This window comes from Podarcis muralis, chromosome 15 (genome assembly GCF_964188315.1).
Source record: "Podarcis muralis chromosome 15, rPodMur119.hap1.1, whole genome shotgun sequence".
Lineage (NCBI taxonomy): Eukaryota > Metazoa > Chordata > Lepidosauria > Squamata > Lacertidae > Podarcis > Podarcis muralis.
The window spans coordinates 25,304,636-25,325,578 of record NC_135669.1 but is presented as its reverse complement, the minus strand read 5'-3'; the positions used below and the strand labels follow the sequence as shown (position 1 = coordinate 25,325,578).

The 20,943-nt window shown below is 42.2% G+C and overlaps 1 protein-coding gene across 2 annotated transcripts in view; it reads right to left on the bottom strand.

Moving 5' to 3' along the window:
- Nucleotides 1-1,068: 1,068 nt before the first annotated feature.
- The window catches only part of IGSF9B (immunoglobulin superfamily member 9B), a 137,870-nt gene continuing 117,995 nt past the window's right edge, over nucleotides 1,069-20,943 (bottom strand). For both annotated transcript variants that reach the window (XM_028708928.2, XM_028708929.2), the window contains exon 20: nucleotides 1,069-20,243. In XM_028708928.2, the coding sequence (XP_028564761.2) occupies nucleotides 20,020-20,243 (224 nt within the window). In that variant the 3' untranslated portion in view covers nucleotides 1,069-20,019. The remainder of the gene's footprint in view (nucleotides 20,244-20,943) is intronic.

The window sequence follows — 20,943 nt, the reverse complement described above, 5'->3', positions numbered from 1 at the left end:
AAGTCTTTAAAAACCTCAAAAAAGGCTACCACACCACGTGCTATGAGTTGCTCCTCGAAGTCAAGTCGCAACTGTATTAACGGTGTTAAGAAAAAGGAAACAAACTTGCAAGACGTTTCCGTCTTGCGAAGCAAGCCCATAGGGAAAATCGTCTTGCTAAGCAGCTCAAAAAACAAAAAACCCTTTCGTCTAGCGAGTTTTTTGTCTTGCGAGGCATTCGTCTTGCGAGGTACCACTGTATTTCAGGCAGATGCATCTTGACTATCTTTTCACCATCATTAGGAGGATAGTGTCCTGATAAAAATAAGTGATAGTACCACTCTATTCTGTGTCCAGTCCTGGGTACCACCATTTAAGGAGGATGTTCACAAGCTGGGAGGAGGGCAACCAAGGAGTTGAGTATGTTCAGCCAGGATAAGGGAAGGCTGGGTGGTGATTTCAGAGTCACCTTCAAATATCTAAAGGACTGTCACATGGAAGATGGAGTAATGTTTTCTGCAGGGAGGACCCAAGGCAATGAATTCAAAGGACAAGTAAGGCGATTCTGACTCAACATTAGGAAGAGCTTTCTGAGAGCAATTGCTATTTGAGTGTGGAATGTACTACCTCGGAAGGTGCTGGACTGTCCTTCATTGGAAGTTTTCAAACAGAGTTTGAGTGGCCATTTGTGAGGAATTATTTAGCTGTGATTCATGCATTGAAGAGGGTTAGAGTAGATTACCTTTGGGATCCATTCCAACTCTTAGGGTCACTTCCTAGACTATAATTCTATGATTCCTATTAAAGAGTTTTCTCTTTCAGCACACCTTCTAAGTGACTATTTTTATCCCAATCAGCATCTGCAGTGGATCTAAAATAATTCTTACGCATGCAATTATTTTAATTACTTTTATGTATATATATTTTTTATATAGGCAATGCTTTTAACTGCTTGTATATGTGCAATTGTTTTATATATGTCTTTGTGGCATTGTGAAATCACTTTGAAATGCTTCCTAGGAATTGATTTGTAAATGAAATAAGCACACAGGCACACTTAAAGAAAAGCAAAACTATCACGCAGCAGGACATTTTTTGCAAATGTTTATTTATATCAAAATACAAAACATTTCTGAAGCAGAGTAATGTTACATGTGGAGCAATTAAATGTTTTTGTTTTTTAATCAATTCCAAAATCCATCATTCTCCTACAGAATGGCTAGTTTTACGTAACATTGTAACACTGCCATAATTTCCTTTACTGGGTACATTCTTAAATAAAATAAAATAAAATATAGGAGAGAGGGGAGAAGTAAAGTCAATGAACATGCAAGGCTTATAAAATACCAGCAGGTCAAAGGGTTGAGGGCATATTATCATTCACATTTAAGGCAGGGGCTACAGTTTCCATTAACTGACAGCATTCCAGAATGCCTGGGGGGTTGGGTGAACACCAATGGCAGAGAGGAGCGGGTTTATTGCTTAAGAGCCCCCAAACCAGATGTGGCCAGGAGTTGTCTCCAATTAAAAGCCAAGTGGGGAAGCTCTTTATAGGAGGAAGGACAGAAACATCAGAAGGGACTGAGAGAATCTCAGCAGAAGGGATGGTCAATGTTTCCTTTTCCCACATGACATACACTGCCATTGTTATCTACGCTGGAAGGTTTTAAACCAAAAAAAGTGACTGGAACCTCAGAAATCTTCACTGGTTTCTGCCACCTGCAGAATAATGATAAAAATCTTTGTATGTTAGAACTATTAATCCACAGGCTCCTGAAGAAGGAGCTTAGGAGCTTCGGAACTCGGTATGTCCACACTACACATTTAAACCAGTGTGAATCCAAGTCAGCTCTCAAGGCTTCCAGTAATGGTCCCCACAACTCTCTTTTTTTCCCTGAGAGTCCTGAATTATTTGTGGGAGATTTGGAGCTTTTGGATGGAATGACACCTTTCTGGAGTCCCTTTGCTGGGAGCCATGGTAGTTAAAAACTGGCAATAAACTGGTTTATATCTGTAGTGCAGACATGCCATGTGTTCTGATTATCCTCTGCTCAGTCATCAGCTTGGAAAGGGAACGCTAGAAAGGAAGAGAACCAAGTGGCGCTTTTGCCCGAAACTTGAGAGGTCCTTTGCCTACTCCAGCCAAACATTAATTAGCACCCAGAGATATGTGTGTGTGTGTGTGTTGAGGGGGTTAGGCTCCCTTTTCATCCTTCATCATAAACTCAGGGCCTGGGAAAGGGTGAGATGAGGCTGAAGTCCTTTGCCTCCATATTCAGGCTGCTTGGATTCCTCAGAAGGAACATCAGCAGTCAAGAAGCTGAGCCTGCATCCTGCTTCATCTACTTCAGATGGTCAAGAGGAGAGGCAAGGGAGGAAGTGGGAGGGCATGTTCTTCCTGCCCCTTACATTTCTGGCTCTCGTCTGATATGGGGAGGCGATATGGATCCTCCAGACTTAGGATCAGGAGCTGCATCTCCCAACTTCTGGTGAGTCTCAGAAATTTGGGGGGGAAGGAAGCGTGAGTTCCTTGGGCTTCCAGTCTCAAAGCTTCCTTGGGAGGTCTGAAATGGCTCCTTGTTCCCCAGAGGCAAGGCAGCAATGCTGGCAAAAGTCCCCAAGGCCAGCTCACAGTCCAAATTCCTTTCTGCTGGTATTTTAGAGGCCTTTACCAAAAAAAAAAAAAAAAAAATGGAGGCAAAGAGCAACAATGAAGATACAGAGAGATTATATATCGCACGGAATAAGTCTCGCATAAGGCTTTGGTACAGCACCATCGTATCTTGGATTTTATTTTGAAACTGTTTACAGGAAGGGGAAAAAACAGACATACTGAAAAATAGTTTTTTCTTCTACTTTTTTAATCCTTCTGAGTTATCTGAAGTTCAAAATTAACCCTCTACATGCCACCTTGGCTTGTACTGAATGATATATATAGAGATATATATTAAACCAACCTACCATTACACTGTTTACACACTACTCCCATAGCTAACAGCTAAACAGGTTGAAGTGTGCCGATCAGGAATCAACATCACAGATTTTTGTATTTTATTTTTTAGTAGCAGTGACTACTAGTCAGTATTTTAAAAACCCAAGAACAAAAACACAATGATAAGGAGCAAGTGAGGAGGGAGGAGAGTACCCTCTTATTGGTTTTATTTGTAAGTCAATCTCTTCACTCTCTACCCCACCCACCGCAATTGCTACCTTTGAAACAGCACCAAAAAGCACCTTAACGTGAGTTATACATCGTAATACTCAACATTCAAGAAATGGAATCGAGGTTGAATGGTCTTCAAAGGTTAAAGTCAGTTTAATTCAGTAGGCAAGACTATAAAGAGGAAAAAAAGCACAATTTTAATGATTTAAATAAATTCTCAAAAATTTTAAGAAAGGAAAATTTTTAAAAAAAAGCAATAGCACCTTATGGAAAAGTCCCATGGATCTCACATGGAGGAAACCAAGGGCATTTTTGTAGAACAGTATTAGAGATTTGCAGAGACCAAGTCTCCACAGAGTGATATAAGATAGTGATAAAGGATTTTGATTGTAGCTTTCTTCTTTTTTGAAACTATGACAGGGATATAGCTTCTCTCTTACGTTTCTGTTAAGTGGATGCAAGCTACTTACAGAAAAAAAAGGTCTCATCTACTAAGCCACTTCTATAGGATCTTCCAGCTGGGGAAGGCCAAGTCCATGCACTTGGGAAGGAAGGTCCAAGTTTTCGTAGCTGGAATGGAGAGTATTAATGGACCATCTTCCTGCAAAACAAGCTCTGTCCTAAACGGAAGTCTTACTGATCTTACAAACGGGGCTCAGGAATCATCGGCGGTCTCATTGAGACCAAGTGAAAGGAAAGTGTGCCTATAGGACCACCAACCTTCAGTGGGAGGTTCTTCAGACTTATGCTGGCCTTATCGGAGCACGAGAACAGCAGTCAGGAGCAACAAAGGTAACATTTGAGATGGCTGGCAGTTCACCCGACTCCTCTCTCCAGCTCCGTGTATGTTGCCTATACCCTCTAAACAAGTAACTAGACATTTTCCGCGTGGTCCACTCAGGGCTATTTTTTCTACCACCCCAGTTCTCATTCTCTTGCTAAAGTTTCTTTAAAATGTATTGATTAATCTCACACAAACCAACACCTCCCAAATTATTTGTCCCAATGAATTCACACCAGAAATGTGTCAGGAGGTAACAGTCCGTACCACAGGTGAAAACCAGGAGTCCTGGTGTCAGAAAGTCAGGCATCTCCAGCTACCTCAAATACTATACAGGATCAGGTGAGCAGCAAGACTCTGGCTTGCATTTGGCATTACAGAGGGCTAACAGTATTACTGCTAAAACTGTGCTTTGTTGATGTTTACGACTACGTAGATATATATTTGCCCTATGAGTGATTGTGGAACAAGATGGAGAGATAACATACACATGTCCTACTCTATACCAGTTAAGTGGAACCTCCCCCACCCACAATATATATATATATATATATATATATATATATATATATATATATATATATATGGTTGGGGTAAAGGTCTTTTCTTTTTGGATGTTCTCATTGCTTGTTGCTAACCGATGAAGCTAAAAGACCTTTAAAAATAGACAAACACCCATCTCCTCCCAAAGAAAAACATATTCAAATTTATTCCACTTTCATCTTTGCAACCCCTGCTGAACAAAGGCTGAAACTGGAAAACACCTGCCCTTTTATATTCATATGTGTGATGGAGAAATAAAACAGAAAATGAAAGAAAATCATCATTGCACCATTATGGGATGGACGAATCTCTCTGAGTTCAGCTCCTCACAATTCTACAACGGTTTGTGGTTTTAAAAAGTTTTCATTAAAATTCATCACATTTTAGTGTGAAAATATCTGGATAAACATGTTTTTGCGGGGGGGGGGGTTGGATTCCATATTCACTAACATATGCATCTTTAGGCACACTGGGCCCCTAACACACACAGTTTTATAAACATTATTCGGTTGGAGAACTGCATCACAAAATTTGGAAAAGTGCAAATTCTGAAGGACCACTGCATTTTACTTTGCAAATTGCTTCAGAAAGTACAAATTAAGGAGCGTCGCATTAAAATGCAAACCAAACCAAATTTTCCCCCCCACCCCCCCCACCCCTACTCATGAACATTACATTCTTGTTTTAGCTTATAAAGGGTTGCCTAAAGGTGCTCACATAAAAAGCCACATCCTGTGGGTGACCTGCCAGGTCTTTGGTGGTGGTGGTATTCCTTTTGTATGGACACAAAAATAGCTACTGTAATTACGGTAAATATAAACACCAACTTTCCTCTGAAGTTTTTATAGCAAGAAGATAGCACTTGAAGAACCTGGTTGAATCCACAAGATTTGCCTTAAAAAAAACCTTCTGCCTGGAGGCATTGCCCATGTGGAAGGAATCACCAACCTTCCTGAACTGGTCCAAGAACCACCACTGAGCATCAGAGGAAGCTGTGCAACCTTGCCTACACTTCAACTCTAAAGTTCAGTCTGACTATTGAGAGGGTGAGATAGGCCATTCCACAGAATGTGTGCTCCTCTGCCTCCCACAGTAAAAGGAACACTGAGATGAGGACTCCTAGGCTTCTGCCAAAGGCTAAAGAGTCACAGCCTCAAGAAAGTTTTGTGGCTGCACCTCTGGTGCAGCCCATTCCAGTCGCTCAATTGCTATTTTGATTGCCACTTTGACTTCTTTGTTCTTTAATGGCATTCACCCTCCCTGGAAGAACTAAAGGCAGGAATCCCAGCTCTGGCCAGCCCAGTTACAGAACAGGAGATGTTGTCTGGAAGCACCAGCAGAGGCATCCCATTTTGAGATCCACTTAATCTACAGGTAATATAGTGCCTAGACAGATGGTTTCCTCTCCCCACTACCACCATTCCCTCTCTCCTATTGAGAGTTACTACTTAGGCATCCCACATAAAGGTCTCTTAGGAAATTTGAAGGAAGACTCTTCTTGCACTGAGCATAAGGGTTAACTTTGCTTCTGCCTGCAGCATTGAGAGGAGTCAAGTGCCTTGAAGATGCTTAATAAATAGTGGACAGAAACCCACTGAAAGCAGCCACCCATCATATTTTGCTTTTCAGATTCTAAGCCTACTTTTGTTCCCCATAACCACCTCACCTATGCATAGAAGCCAACCTATATACAACTTCCTTAAGGACAGATGTACAGCAAAGATTAGGAAATCCTAAATTTAGTGAAGGAACTGCTTCCCTAAGAGATCCTACTGAGCCAAGTGACAGCAATGCTGAAGCTTTCTGGGTTCCTGAGTAAGCACTCCTGACACCCATAAATGGCTACAATTTTGTGCTAGATCTTTCCACCCCCACCCCCCCACCCCAGATTGATGGACCAGATACTAACTAGCAGGATTAGCCTGAGGGGCACAGTAGGATGAAAACCTTCTGTTGATTAGTCCTTTGCCCCTCGGTTTCTCATGAAACTTTCCTCATCCCACCTAACAGATTAGTATTGCAGCTTTAAACGAGCAGATGGGTGATCCTCCCACCTGGAAAAACCTTTAGATGGTTCTTCAGTGCACCCCGGGACCTTATACAATTTCCCTGTGGCCATACCTTTCACACTCCAACAGTGCTGTTGTGAGTGTTGAGGAAACCACTCCTGCTGAGAGGACAATTTAGAAACAGCCACTACCTAATTATATTTTTCCCCACCTGAACCCGCATTGATTACATTCACCTATATTCACCTGTGTTTGGTTTGGGATTTCCATTTTTGAACTGAAGATGCTTCTCAGTTGAGCGGTACCAGATTCTACCCTTTTACAGAGCAGGAGTCGCTGGTAAGATGCAAATTTCATGCCAGCACACAAGGTTAGAATCACACAGTAGGTCTAAAGTATAATACTGACAGGGAAGTTACACACTTCAAGCTAGAGAAGCCTGGCAAAAATCTTTGCATCATATATCCCAGTTCTTTGCACCAACCCTCTCCCTTAGAAATATGTCCCAATCCCTCCCCATTACCCACCCCAATCATATTTTTTTTCTACACTAGTGTGACTGCATAAAAAAAATAAAGACAAAACAAGAAGCAACAACTTAAAATGCATTTCACAGTAAAGATAAGCTGCAATATGCAGGCAGGGCTGCGTGTCCTTTTAAAAGCCCTTCAAACTTTTGCACTGACTGTGATTTTGCAAAAGGAAAGCAGAATTCTGGAACCCGTCTACGTTATGCAAACCCAAGCCCATTTGCAATATTTTGCATTTTGCATAATTATTCTGCTGGTCATTGGGAAGAATCTGGACAAGATACAACAGACCTACCCTCTGACCACTGGAAATCTTAGGTTCAAAAAGGATTCCCTCCAGTTTCTGAGATTTCACCAGCTATTGCTCACAGACTTGAAAACATATCTTTGCAATTGCACGGGTTAGAACCCTGCATGTGTGTTTTAAAACACACGCCTACAGTCCTCCGGAAGCTCAAATGCTACACTGTAGCTTCTTGGCACATCTGCAGAATCACAGTGCACACAGCTCTGGGGATAAGAGGGGACTGCAAAATCACAGAGCACTGCTTGGAAAGGCTGACAGCCCACTCTGGCACCTCAGCTCATTTTCCCTGTCATGTCCAACAAGAGGGAAATAATCTTCACAAGTCTGCAGGGGATGCACCTTGTGGTATTGATCTACTCTGATCTTGATGCCTTTTGATCAAAGCTCAAACAACTCATCCTAAGGAAACATATTTCCCAGGATGAATCTAAAGCACAGGGGCAAAAAAAAGCAAAAAAAAGCAAACCACATAGTTTATGATATGCAGACAAGTGATGAAGTGTAGAATTCCTAAGCACCAAACACATTTTTTTTTGTTTTAAAAAAATACTTGCTCCTGCTCTTTAAGCTTCACTCCACCTCTAACAGCTTTTCAATTTTCAAACACGTTATTATTTACTTGCTATTTTTAAATAGTTTTCTTCTATTTATTCCCATTGCCCCCCCCCCTTAAAATAGAAATCAAATTTGTATTTATATAATTTTTATATACAATGCAGTTCTGGAATACACATAGAGCACATATTCAAAAGGTTTGTAAAGGAGCTGGATCTTATCTTTGCCGCTTCCTCTGGGGTGTCAATTCTGATGCACAAGTGGGATTTCTGTTTTTTGTATGAGGCAAGGCATGATCCTCCATTCTGGACCTCTGGAAGCTTCCAGAAGTTGCTGTAGCAACCCAGAGCTCCCCCACCCAATGCATCATGGCAAGAATTTCAACCTAGACTGGCCCAGCCAAACCTGTGCTCTTCATTTTAGCCACAGAAGACTTCTGCACAAAAGTCTCAAATATGTGGCGTTCTTAAAAGTCTGCCCAAAAAATATACAGCTGGCAATTTTTGACTGCCAGTTAACAAGCTTTCGACCCAGGGAAGGTTCAGGGAGTTCCCATAACCAACCCCCTCCATTTCCCCCATTTTTTAATTCATTTTTTTTAAAAAGATATCCTTCCATGGTATTTCCATAAGTCATGCTTGCAACACCTGATTCCCCTGCCCTACCCCTTAGAATGTGGACCAACCCACTTACCCCCATCTTTTTTCCTCCCCACCCTACCCCACCCCTCTCACTGCTTACTGCCCTCTTATATCATGCACATTATCAAAACTACAAGAGTCCTCAAGATTTGGGGCATGGGAACTGCCTCACCTGCATACATCCTATAATAATCTATATAGCACACCTCTGTGCTGGATGCATGTGGTGGGAAGGGGGAGAAAAATGGATAAATGCCAGGCCCATTGAAAGCCTGTAGAGGATGACTATTAATAATCATAACAATTGACTGCAGTTGGGTACTGATGCTGGATACAGCTGTGAATGTTCAGAATTATCTCTATGGAGGGTGCTTTTTTCTGACCTCCATTTCGATCCCTTGATGACATGATAAGCCCAATAAATGTCATCAGTTTAGAAAAGAAGTAACAACTACATTCGATTTCACACCAAACTGTAGTTACAAGCATCAAGTTCATCCAGTCTCAATAATCAGTCCTGTCCAATGAAAACTGCCAAATGCATTTCATCTCCTGTCTTCCATTCACCACTAGCAACACACATTCATGAAGGGTTTTCTGTATCTTCCTCAGCCACCTGAAGAAGACTGAGACAATTTCTAAGACCAAATGAATATGGGACCCGCTTGGTCTGAAAATTATGGCTTTAAACTAACTGGGTATACTTGGGGGTTTTCTCTGATGACAGCTTTTAACCTGGCCATAAGTGAATGTTTACTTTATGGATTGACATTCTATTAATGCTTTTTGTGACTACGATGTTGAGTTTTCAGTTTCTGCAGGGTGATAGAATTATCGTCCCAAAATACGATATTATAGATACAAATGGGCTTTCTGGTTTTCCTGGTCCCTATTTACCATGTAAACACAGGGTACATTAAAAAAAAAAAAACATTTATGTAACATAAAAGCTAAGGAGAACGATTCCTGTTTGGCTTTCTCATCTGCACACAGGTTGCCATAAAAACCACAGGTGATGTACCTGATATCAGGCATCATTTCCAGAAGACATGCCAAGGTCTAAGCCTGCTGAAACTGAATTACTTGGGTGTGCAATTCTTTAAAGTCATCAGGGTGCATTATAATTCACCTTTGAATTAAGGTTCACACAGGGCAAGCATAAACAAATGCTATCCCTTGCCAAGGACATAAAGTAATTTTAAAGGGATTGGGCAGCCTTATGGGTCTGTATGTGTGTAATGGGGGCAGCTGCACTCCTCTTCCTGTTAAAAAGTGGGGGGGGGGGGCAAAAGTGTGTTCCAGCACTTTCAGGGGTGTGATGAATTCATCTAAAGAACTAAATTCTAAAAATCAAGACTCATGAACTGGAAGGGTTAGGGTCAAATGTCTACCTGGCTGGTGTTTGCTACTGGTTTTTTTTCTTTTTCAAAAAGGGCTACAATAGACTAATTCCTGCATTTTGTGAACACAACATGGAAATGTTCATAGTCTCTTTACATATATAAATAGTTCAGAATATGTCACAAAATGCTATGGTCAGGAGGAGGAAAAGTTGTTCTCATCACTAGTAACTTTCTTGGTGCTACCCAAAGGAGTCACACGACAACTGTACCACCGCATTCCACACAGCACACAATCACATTGGACATAACAGGTGTGTGTATAGAGGGGAGGAACCAGGTTTCTACAGCAGCAAACACATAACCAGTTACTCTTGCATTGCCAAGGAAGAAAATGTTTGTTAACAGTCTACTGACCAAATGTCCCGTGGAAAAGCATATCTGTATGTGTGTACAGGCCTTGATGATATGCTAAGCAAGTTGTGTAGTCGAAAACAATGCTGCAGTCATTCATCACAGGATCCAAGTCAGTTTTCCCCACCTCCCATCTCAGATAAGTAACGAAAGAGGAGTTAACTGGGACTCTGTTTTGCTATGATCATTTAATGAACACCATTTTACTGGCTTACTCTGATGAAACATGCATTTGTAACAACCTCCTATCAACTAAAAAAAAGAAAAAGTCAAAAGGCACTATGTGACTGAGTACACCTTGGGTCAATAAACTCCAACCAGAAGATTGAGCATCCTGAAGTTCAGTCAACATACTGATAAAAACAAACAAATGCTACTAGCTTCAGAGAGTCTATTTGTCTTTGCCTAGAGACAAACTAAGGTTGGTGGTTGCTGTTTTTAAAAGAAAGATGAAGGTAAAGTTGCTGCCTGAGGCAAAATATTAAGCATAACATTGGAGGGATTTTGAGGGTCTCCACACAAAAAAAAAAAATTTAGTGAGACTAGCAAAATTACTCAGTGCTTTGCAGAACAGTGGTGTGATAAGATGCATCCTTTCTAAATCATGATTCATTTGACCTGCCATTATCTCCAGTTACACAGGTTTTGCAGAAGCCTTCCAGAAACTGTTTCTCCATCCTGATTCAGTAGACTAATCCAATGGGCTCAAAACCTTTCCAAAAGGGGCACTTCCCTACAAAATACAGCCACAGCTGAACCATGATGAACTTCATGTACATACCAGACATTTGAAATATTTTCAGTATCCCTTTTTTCACTCCATAATGTAGTAGTGTCAATGAAGTGCAATGATTAAGTACGATCATTATTCTTATTATCATCAGACCCTGTGCAGATGAAGAACTGCATCCTTGTAGTGCACAGAGGCCAGAGGAGAAACTGCCACACACCTCTACCCCAAAATCCAGTCTGGAGTCTATTTCCACCTGCCCACCTGCCCCACATCCCACCCCCATACTGCCTTCTCCCCACCCCACCCTCTACCAAGCCTTTAACACCAAATGTTAGTTCTACATGCAAATATACTAGTTTCCTGCAAATACGTCTAACTGCTTCTCCTATAGTTCCTCTGTATATATCGCTAAGTTCTGATATACATTCCTCCTTCTTTAATTAAAACAAAGAAATCAAGGTAAGATCAACACTGCCAAGTTCTGTGTTGGAGCCTGGTGCCGGAGGGTCTCTACGGAGGGTAAACTGCAATGTTCTGGCACCATGCCCAGGATTTAAACACACTATTCAGGGTGCTTGGAGGGTGTCCCAAGTACAGTGACTAAAACAAAAGGGAATAGTGCAAGCCTGTCTGCTCCACAGGGTATAGCAATGGCTTTATTAAAAGGGGTTTAGACAATGTCCATCAGAGACCATTGACCACAACAGCTGAGTGGAACCTTTCAATTCATTGAATACGGATGCTGGGGATAAACTGTGGGGAACGGTCCTTTTTTAAAGCCCTGCCTTTCTGGAGTCTGTTTGACCTCTGTGGGAAACAGGAATAGATGGGTGTTTCATCTGATCCAGAAGGGCACCTCTTAATTATGTTTTTATGGCAGGGTGATGGTGGAGGCAGGAAGCCAACACCACTTTATTCTGCCAAAAAGTCCTGGACAACTTTTGATCTGCACCTCTACTTTGGATGACTTTCAAGGGAAGGTGGTGTGAATAAATTATCATCCTATTTTCATTATTAATATTCACAGCACAAGGGAAGCTTCTATGCCATTTTCTTTTTCCTTTCCTTTCCTTTTTAGTTCTAGTGATGATAGAACTGCTATTAGAAAGCATGTGTTACTGACTGAACTATTTTTTTAAAACTAATAATTAGATTTAAAAAAAATAATAATATCAACTTTCCCTTCCTCAGTTGTTTTTCTCTCTGGAAACACAACTTGCATACTATCTGCAGCAAAGTACAGTGCTATACCATTCCATCCTGCAAAGTCCACAATCCCTTTGACCATCCTGTCACTCGGAATGAGTAGCTTGTCAAAATCTAGCAGAGTTCAGAACATACAAAACAGCCTTCCCATAATCACTTCAATAAATACTGACATGAAAAGTCTTGCTCTAAGCCTGTGCAGTCCACCAAAGCAATTGCATCCCATTCTGACAAGTCTACACACCCACAATGCATTTCTGGGAAGGAAGGGAGGAAGGAAGGAAGGAAGGAAGGAAGGAAGGAAGGAAGGAAGGGAGGGAGGGAGGGAGGGAGGGAGGGAGGGAGGGTTTTAGGCGTTTATAGAACCGCTTGTGGGTTATCACTATACATGTTTTTGGACTGATGTGTCACAAGATGTATAGGCCATATTAATGGTACAAATACTTAATGAAAGGGAAGTGATAATATCAGTGTGTTTCATTTACATTCTCAAAGGGGGGGGGGGGGGATAGAAGCCTTTTTATACCACAGCGAAAGACATTCTTGCTGCCGGTGTCTCATATTTTTTCACAATGTATTTTTGCTATATCCCCTGGGACTCACAGGAAATTTAGGAAACAAATACCATAAAGAGTAATTACTAAGGAAATAACAGCACAATATATCTCAGAGTTCCTCACAATAATTAAAAGAACAAAACAAGCACAGATCTACAAAATTAAAACAACGAACACAAATCCTGACCTTGACAACAAAAACTGTTTTTTGGGGGAAAGAATGGGATAAAGGAGAAATACCTAGCATAACATAGGAATAAAAAATCCTGGGTTCTCAGAGATTCCAAGGAGACTTCTCTGAAGAAGTTTATGAAAGGTTGTTCTAAAAGGACCGCAAAATGAGGAAGAATTATTAACAATTAAGTGCACACAATTTTTCACTAGAAATAAACACACCTCCCAGAATCATGATCTGGACAGTTCTGAAACTACCAGTCTTGCCCTTCTGCAATCCAGCTGCAGTCCCTACACATACTTCCTCAAGAGTAAGCTCTTTGGGGTTCAATGGAGGCTTACTCAGGCTGTTTTTGTCTAGCTTGAATAGTGCCAGGCAAATGAGTATTATTATTTTTAAAGTCCATACAATTAAGCACACACATATTCACATAAATATATTTTATCATGGAAGGAAACCACACACCCTCTTACGGAACTAAATGTTTTCAATGCCCCTAAGAACATGAAGGAAAGTCTCTTGAAAATCAGCTACTCACCCCTCACTGTTGAGACTGGGGATAGAAGCAAGTAAAGAAACACTCCTTAAAAATAAAAATAAAACCCCACAAAAATTAGCACCAACACCAGTTAGCTGGAGTAACAGTCTCAGTCTTTTCTCCCATGTCCTTTATTGGTAAAACTAGTCCAGGCCTTGGTTGGCCAAAACACACTAAAATATCAGTTGTGCCTATAGCAGCTGATTTATTGGAATTGTTAGAGAACCCCCTATAGCACCATCAGGAAGGATTAAATAAGACTCTTGGAATGAAAGAGACAATATGGGACCTCTGGAACTCAGAGGTAAGAATTCAAAGAGTTATGTGCATGCCTAGTGAGATCTTACCCATCCCATAACAACTAGCCTTCCATGAAATATGAGTTTTTAAAACATGGCACAGGAGACGGCTGAGTGAGAAACTGAATTGCTAATCCTCCTGTGAGCACAGTTGCAGGATTCTCTGGAGTCTGATCAGAACTACCTATTTTATTGGAAGCTTTGTGGTTATTGCCCACCTTCCTTCAAAAGAACACAAGGCAATGTCCATGGGCATCAGAGGTCTCGCATGCAGGCGTGGAAAAGACCCAAACCTGCTTAGATTTGCTGAGCTGGCTGTCTAGTGTGCCTGAAGACAAGCCAAAAAGCAGTCTAGCAGAATGTTCCTTTCCCAGGCCCCTCTTATAATGAGCAACAACCACAAGGGTTTCTCTCACACTCCTCTTACAGGGAGCAAGAGCCGCAACACGTTTTCCTTAGCATCATGGGCTTGTCAAGGGAAAGCCTAGTTTCAGACATGATCTGCCATTGAATTTGCATGGAAGTTACTATGGAGGAAGCTTGCAAAAGGAGTGGCTCACAGCAGTGCTTATACCTAAGAAAAGAAGAGTGAGTGGGTTCCATGTTTATCATATTTTTAAAGCTGGTGGTGTGTTTATGAATAGAGGGTGGGCATGGGAAAACAGCTCATTTCCCTAGCCCCCAATAAATATTCTCAGTATATTTCGAACTGGGAGAAACATGGGGAATTCATCTTAAGATCTTAAGCCATTTTTGACAGAAATAATTCTAGGGAAAGAAAAATGATGAGCATTTTCACATTTGGGGCTGAAAGCATTTCCTAGCCCTGCCCCCTCTTGCCTATGCGAATAAACCACAATTGACCAGCATTTTTGTCTGCACTGAAAGTGCCTCTCTCCCCACGTTAACAAGGAGTGCATGTTCACATATATGGCACAACGAATGTTGTGGGGGAGGGGGGGACCCATTCATCTTCTTCCTACACATACATCTTAAGATCTCACACTGCTCCCCATCCCAAATGAAAATATCTTGCATGGCAGGACAGGGAAAGACCTCCACCCAAGACCGGGGTGAGCTGCTGTCATAATACTGGACTATGTAAGATCAACAGTCTCACTTGTTATAAGGATGCGGCATATATTCAAAATATCTGTAAACTTAGCAACACCAGTAAAAACGACCGGCGCCCATATTTCAAATGAACCAAATGAACCCTGGGAAGCACATCTAGGGGAGCTCCTTTGTAAACAAGTGCACAAAGTACTTCTAGAGCAGCATTCACCAGCCCTGGTGCTGCTTCCAGATGTTTTGGACTACAATTCCCATCAAACCCAGCCAGCACGGCTCCAAGGTTGGCAAAGGCCATTCTGGGACTTTGTTTTCATTTCCTGAATTTCTCAAAGGACAAAGTACCACCTTAATCAAAGTAAACCTGACAAACTAAGGCCTTGGGCTGCAAATCCTAAGCAGGCTTTCTTGGAAGAAAGTTCCACTGGAGGAAGTGAGACTTCTGAGTGAAGCACACACAGGATTTGGCAGTGAGCACTCCATCAGTCAGGGAAGAACCTGGAAGTAAGTTATTTGCTCTTGCTGCTTAGGAAGAAGTTGTTACTTTTTAATATGAAGGAACTGTACTACTAACAATACTTGGCATTAGCAGATTTAATCAGAAGGGTTTTACAAAGTGCTTTGAAGTACGGCGAGCCCCTACTTTATAAGTGGGGGACACTGAGGCATAGGTGGCTGAGCTGAATGCATGCCTGACTGGGTAACCTCAGGCTTGGAACAGAACCAGGAAAGGGAAACTGTGATCCAGATTTGCTCAGCCCACCTTGCACTCACCTGCTCCATTAGTCCATAGCTTCCTCTCTCACAGGGTTTGTGCAGTCAAGAAAAGGCATCTTGAACCTGACTATACAAAGATAGGAATGAGAAGATGCTATTTTCAAACATAGTACAATGCAGGGCTTCTGAGAATTACAGCAGTCGGTTAAAATCTACAGCATCTATCATATCTAGCCCAAGGGAGAGTTCACATTGACACATGATGATGTCACAGTCTATAGCTCAGTCGGTAGAGCATGAGACTCTTAATCTCAGAATCATGAGTTAAACCCCATGTTGGGGAAAAGATTCCTGCATTGTAGGAGTTGGACTAGATAACCCTCATGATACCTTCAAACTCTACAATTCTGCGATTCTATGATTGTTGCACCACTGGCAACCAACCTTAATCAAACAGGCATCCACTAGTTCTTTTCCCCAAGCAGCCAGAGGATACCAAGTGGGAGAAGGCTGTTCTGCATCACAAACACTCACAACATCCATCCATGCTTTGGCTGTGCTTCTTGTCTGTTCTGCCCACCCCCTTCAACCCCCTCTCTGCCAGAGAGAGCCAAGCTTTTCTGTAAATGGCATTAGCAAAAGCTATGTTACAAATTTGTATAGATTTTGTACTACTGGGTTCTCGTAATTTCCCCCAGAAGTCTGGTGAGGGTATTCCCTGGGAAGGGAGAATTACTCTTAAACAAGTCTATAGCACAGATGTACCCTAAGACTGGCACTCCTTCCAGGCCACTGGCATACTCTATTATCACATGCCAGGATTCAAAGAACTACTATTACTTCTGCGCATCCAGTGAGCCTTTATTTTTGTTGCTCCCAGGTTGCCTAGCAAGCAAGTCTGAAAACCAAGTGGGGAAAAGGAAGAGGCATTTCAAAATCAAATTGACTGAAAAAGCAGAAATTTCTACCAGGTGTTCACAAGTCTGTAGGTAGAACAGCTCTTTGCATCCTGGCCACACACACACATACATATTGACATGCAGCCCCACAACCATTTACCCAGTCCTGTAGTCCCCTTGTTCAGGTTGTCTACTAATTTTGTTTAACTGAAGCCTGCATGGTGACTTGTGACCTACCAAGCCAAACCAGCCTGCTGGCCACTCACTGTGGGCCTGCCATGTGCTCAACTGGCCTTCTGGTTCTGCAGTCCCAGCCAGGCAGTGAGAAAAGGAGGTTAACTGAACACCTGGGTTGGTTTATTACAATTCACCTCCTGCTTTCTTCATATATATCCCAGCACCATCTGTTTTTATCCTCATAACAACCCTGTGAGGCAGGCTAGGCTGGGAGCATATGACCGGGGCCCAAGGCCACCAGTGACTGAGTAGGGATATACCTTGAGCATCACTGAAGAGTTCAACCTTTTATCCACACCTCTTAGGTTGATGTGATCAGAACTTTGCAATCCACCCAATTTCACACTCCTCTGACTTGTTAATACAGAAACAGAACAGAAAAAATGGGTAAAGACACACAGAAGTGAAAGACAGATTCATCTGTCCCCCCATTTTAATTTGGGTCGTAGTACGCCACCCTAACCATACCACCATACTGGTACTCAGCAGGCTACTGTAGATAGCTGAGGGTCTGAGTTTCGGTTGGCAGGCCATAAGTTGTTCAGGCTTGGTATATAGCACCATCAAAACTTGGCTATTGCACATTCCTAGAGCCCCACTATTTCACAACACCACCCCAGTGTCCCATCCCATTCCCCACTCCCCACCCCATAAACAACACACCTGTCTCTTCCCAGGGAGACTGATTCACCTGGGTATGGCCAGCGTATGTGTGCATTTGTACTGTTAGAAGTAAAATAAATAACCCAGTCCCACTATACTAGGAGGAGAAAGTGCATATAGACCTGCATGAGTGGGTGGGATTATTTATTCTAGAGTGTTAACAAGCAAAATGAAATATGGCATGATGGGACACACCCTTAAGAATCAAACAAAGAAGGAAATCGTATAAGTGAAGCCAGATGCCAAGGTGCATATGAACAAACAATGCTGGAGAGGCCTGTGGAATTTGGTTTCACTAGTTGCTACTTGAAACACGTTCTGCACTCAGCAAAACAAGATAAGAAGTCACATTCCAAAACTCCTTCCTATGATTAATGCTGTTGGCACTGTGAGAGAGAACTGTCCTGAGATGGCGGAATGGACTTATCACTTCACAGGAATAGAGGAAGCTGCCTTATACTGAGTCAGACCCCTGGTCCATCTTGCTTCGTATTGTCTATGCTAACTGACAGTGGCCTCCATGGAGATGCCATGGACAATTCAACCTGGGAGCTGCTCATTGCAAAGTAGATGCTCTGCCACTGAGCTACGGACATAAAGGGATACCTATTCTGAATGCCCCTGTGTTCATTCAGTTTTTACAAGTGGCTGTAAAAATAAAAGTAGCACTGAGCTCATTTTGTATTTGCAGCTAATTTTGTAGGTTGTGAACAGGGCATCTTTTTCATAACGTGCAACTAAGTTTTCATTCCACTGTAGTTCGACTTCCACCAAAGCTACACTATTCACCCTGCTGTCCACGGTGCTGAAATCATGTAACTTAATTATGCAAGTTGCGTTGCCATTAGGTTATTCCACCCCAATCATTTCAATGAATGGAAACACAATGCCAATGGAAAGGGAGGGGATGCAATCAATTACATGTTGTATGTGAACAGAAAGCAGCAGCAGCAGCAAATACCAATCATTTTCAGTGGACTGATTCTGGTTCTAGACATTGAATGAATAAGCAAACATCAGCAACTGCCTATCCCATTTCCATTTTTATCTGAATTCTCTGACACCCCTAGCTGTGAACCCACAACCTATTGTCATGAGTGGTGTTGTGGATTCCACCACCTCAGGACTATGCCACCGCATTCTGCTGCATTGGAACACCACACCTGATTTACTGTCTGGGAAAGGACTGGAAGCATAAGAAATCACAGAGAACCTCGCCTAGTAATGCTCTCACACAGAGTTAAAACAGCTTTTCCTCACTTCAGCAGACATTATGTGAATGGAGGCACTGATATAGTAAGGTTTTGCTGTACGAAGACTCTTTTTCTTCATAGTATACTACTGAACAGATACTAGCATTATCAGGATTTGCACTTTTAAATTAGCCATTCTAAACCTACCATTTGCAACAATCTATGATCAGAGAGATGAATGCAAATACCAGAATTTTTCAACAAGCTGCCACCTTCTTTTCTAGTCTGGGGGAAAAATAGGTACCTTCCAGCCTTTTTAGTGGAAATTAAGAAGGTTCTCGTGTACATTGATTCAACTGTGCAAAACACAATACATACTCTAATTCTAGGTCTTCATTTGACAGATAAGAAAGTAAACTGTAATTTGTACTTTCACTCAGAATATTCAGACATCAAAAAGGTGTGACAGTTGAAACAAGCAGATTTTGCGTGTTTGTGTGTGTGTGTTTGTGTGCTGGTAATTTTTCCATTACAATTTTTGCACCACATTAATAAAATCCATCGGGTCATAAACCTCAGCTTGAAATCTTGGTTTCTTAACTGCATCCCATGATACTCCTGTGGTAATTCTTATATCACTCCCAACCCACTCCCTAAATTAGGAAAGCTTGTTCTCTCCCCCCCAGTGTTTTCTACCTAAATTGAAACACACACTGTATAAATATACATTGTATCCTGTATCTATACTTTTTTTTTTCTTTTAGAAAAACAACCCCCACTGTATATATATAATTTTGGAAACCAAGTTGTAAAATCTCATCCTCCTTCCAGGACACATAAGACGGAAGCCACAGCACAGAGAAGAAGGTTTGAGGCTCACCAGATTATTATGATGAATATTTTTACAAAGGGTGGTTACTTCGAAGCTGCATTTCCCTCTCCTACAGAACTCCATGCACTGAGCTCTTCCTTTGCCTGATCCTCTGCAGGAGATCCAAACAAAGCTGATTTGCTTAAGCAGGGATGTTTCTCCCATGCCCGCCCACCTCCCTTCCTCTCTCATTTTGGATATTGCCTATCCTAACAGATTGCATTGCAACTGAAAATGCTACAGGGAGATGCAAACGGTCCCCCCACCCTGCAATGGTCAAAGGCTTCATGTTGGATTTACTCCTATCAAATACCACACAAGGGTATTGCGCACCATATGTAAGTTATTAATTGCTTTGTTAGGCACTTCCTGCCCCCCATGTTGGTACCCAAAAACAAGACTGAAGCCCACACCCTCCAGTATGGATGAGCCACAAACACACACGCGTGCACACACACCTGTGCTTCAGCTTCTTCTCTCCCCGCTGTTTCTCTGTGGATTCTGCCTGATCCCAAGAGATTTGCACCCTTATCCTGCCCCACCCCTCCACACATACACACCCAGCTTCCCCCTTGTCCCTTCTCTGGCTGGTGCTACTCTAAAGTAAGGTTGCATGCCCACTGGAATCATCATGGTCCACACTGTTGAGAATGGCTGTCTGGTCCTCAGGAACCTGCCGGTGGCAGAGGTCATCCTTCAGTGCTGAGAGGCGGGCAAAGGGGTCCTGGCGAGGATGTCTCTTCTTCTTCCGGAGACAGACAGCTTCGTCAGGCCACAGTACCTGAGAGTTAGGGTGTTGCTGAACCTGGGAGGCAGAACCATCTGAGGAGGAAGGTGACAAGGGCAGAGGAAGAGGGTGGTTAGGCATTTTGCACAGGCATCATGGCGGGATGCACAGGCAATCAGCAGTTTCGTTTCGTTCTTTGTTCTTTTTAAGCCAACAACAAAAAGAAGGAGGAAAAAGAAGTTCAGTATACAACTTAAAATATAACCAAGGCAGAGAGGTATTATTTTAGCACATGAAAAGTTGCGTGATTGTAGGAGAACAGGGGAAAGAAAAGCAATGCTTTGGGGTGGGAAGGTTTGCTTTATGCAGAGAGGGTGTGAGATGTTCATGGGATTGCCAAGAGGATGGATGATCCTTGGGAACGAGGCAGGGTTTTGTTTAAATAAAGATGTAACCAAGAGGAGGGCAGAATAGGAGGAGGAGGAGGAGTTAGGAGAGTTTATTGAGGAACTGGGGTAGGAGGGAAAAGGAAATGAGAGACACAGGAGCTGAGTTTAACGAGAAATCCACCGGAAAACTGTAGGGAACACCAGCTCAGGGTCTATACAAACTGGAGGTGAAAAGGGCTACAAACTACCTTTTGGCTTAAGGGATGGAGGCAAATATCAGTGGGGTGGGTGGTGGAACCTTTCACTTCTGAAGATCCCGTGAACGGGTGAAAAAACAGGACAGAGTAGCACACTTTCTCTAGGCCCAGAGACAGAATCAATTCTCATTACAAGTCATTGACTTCAA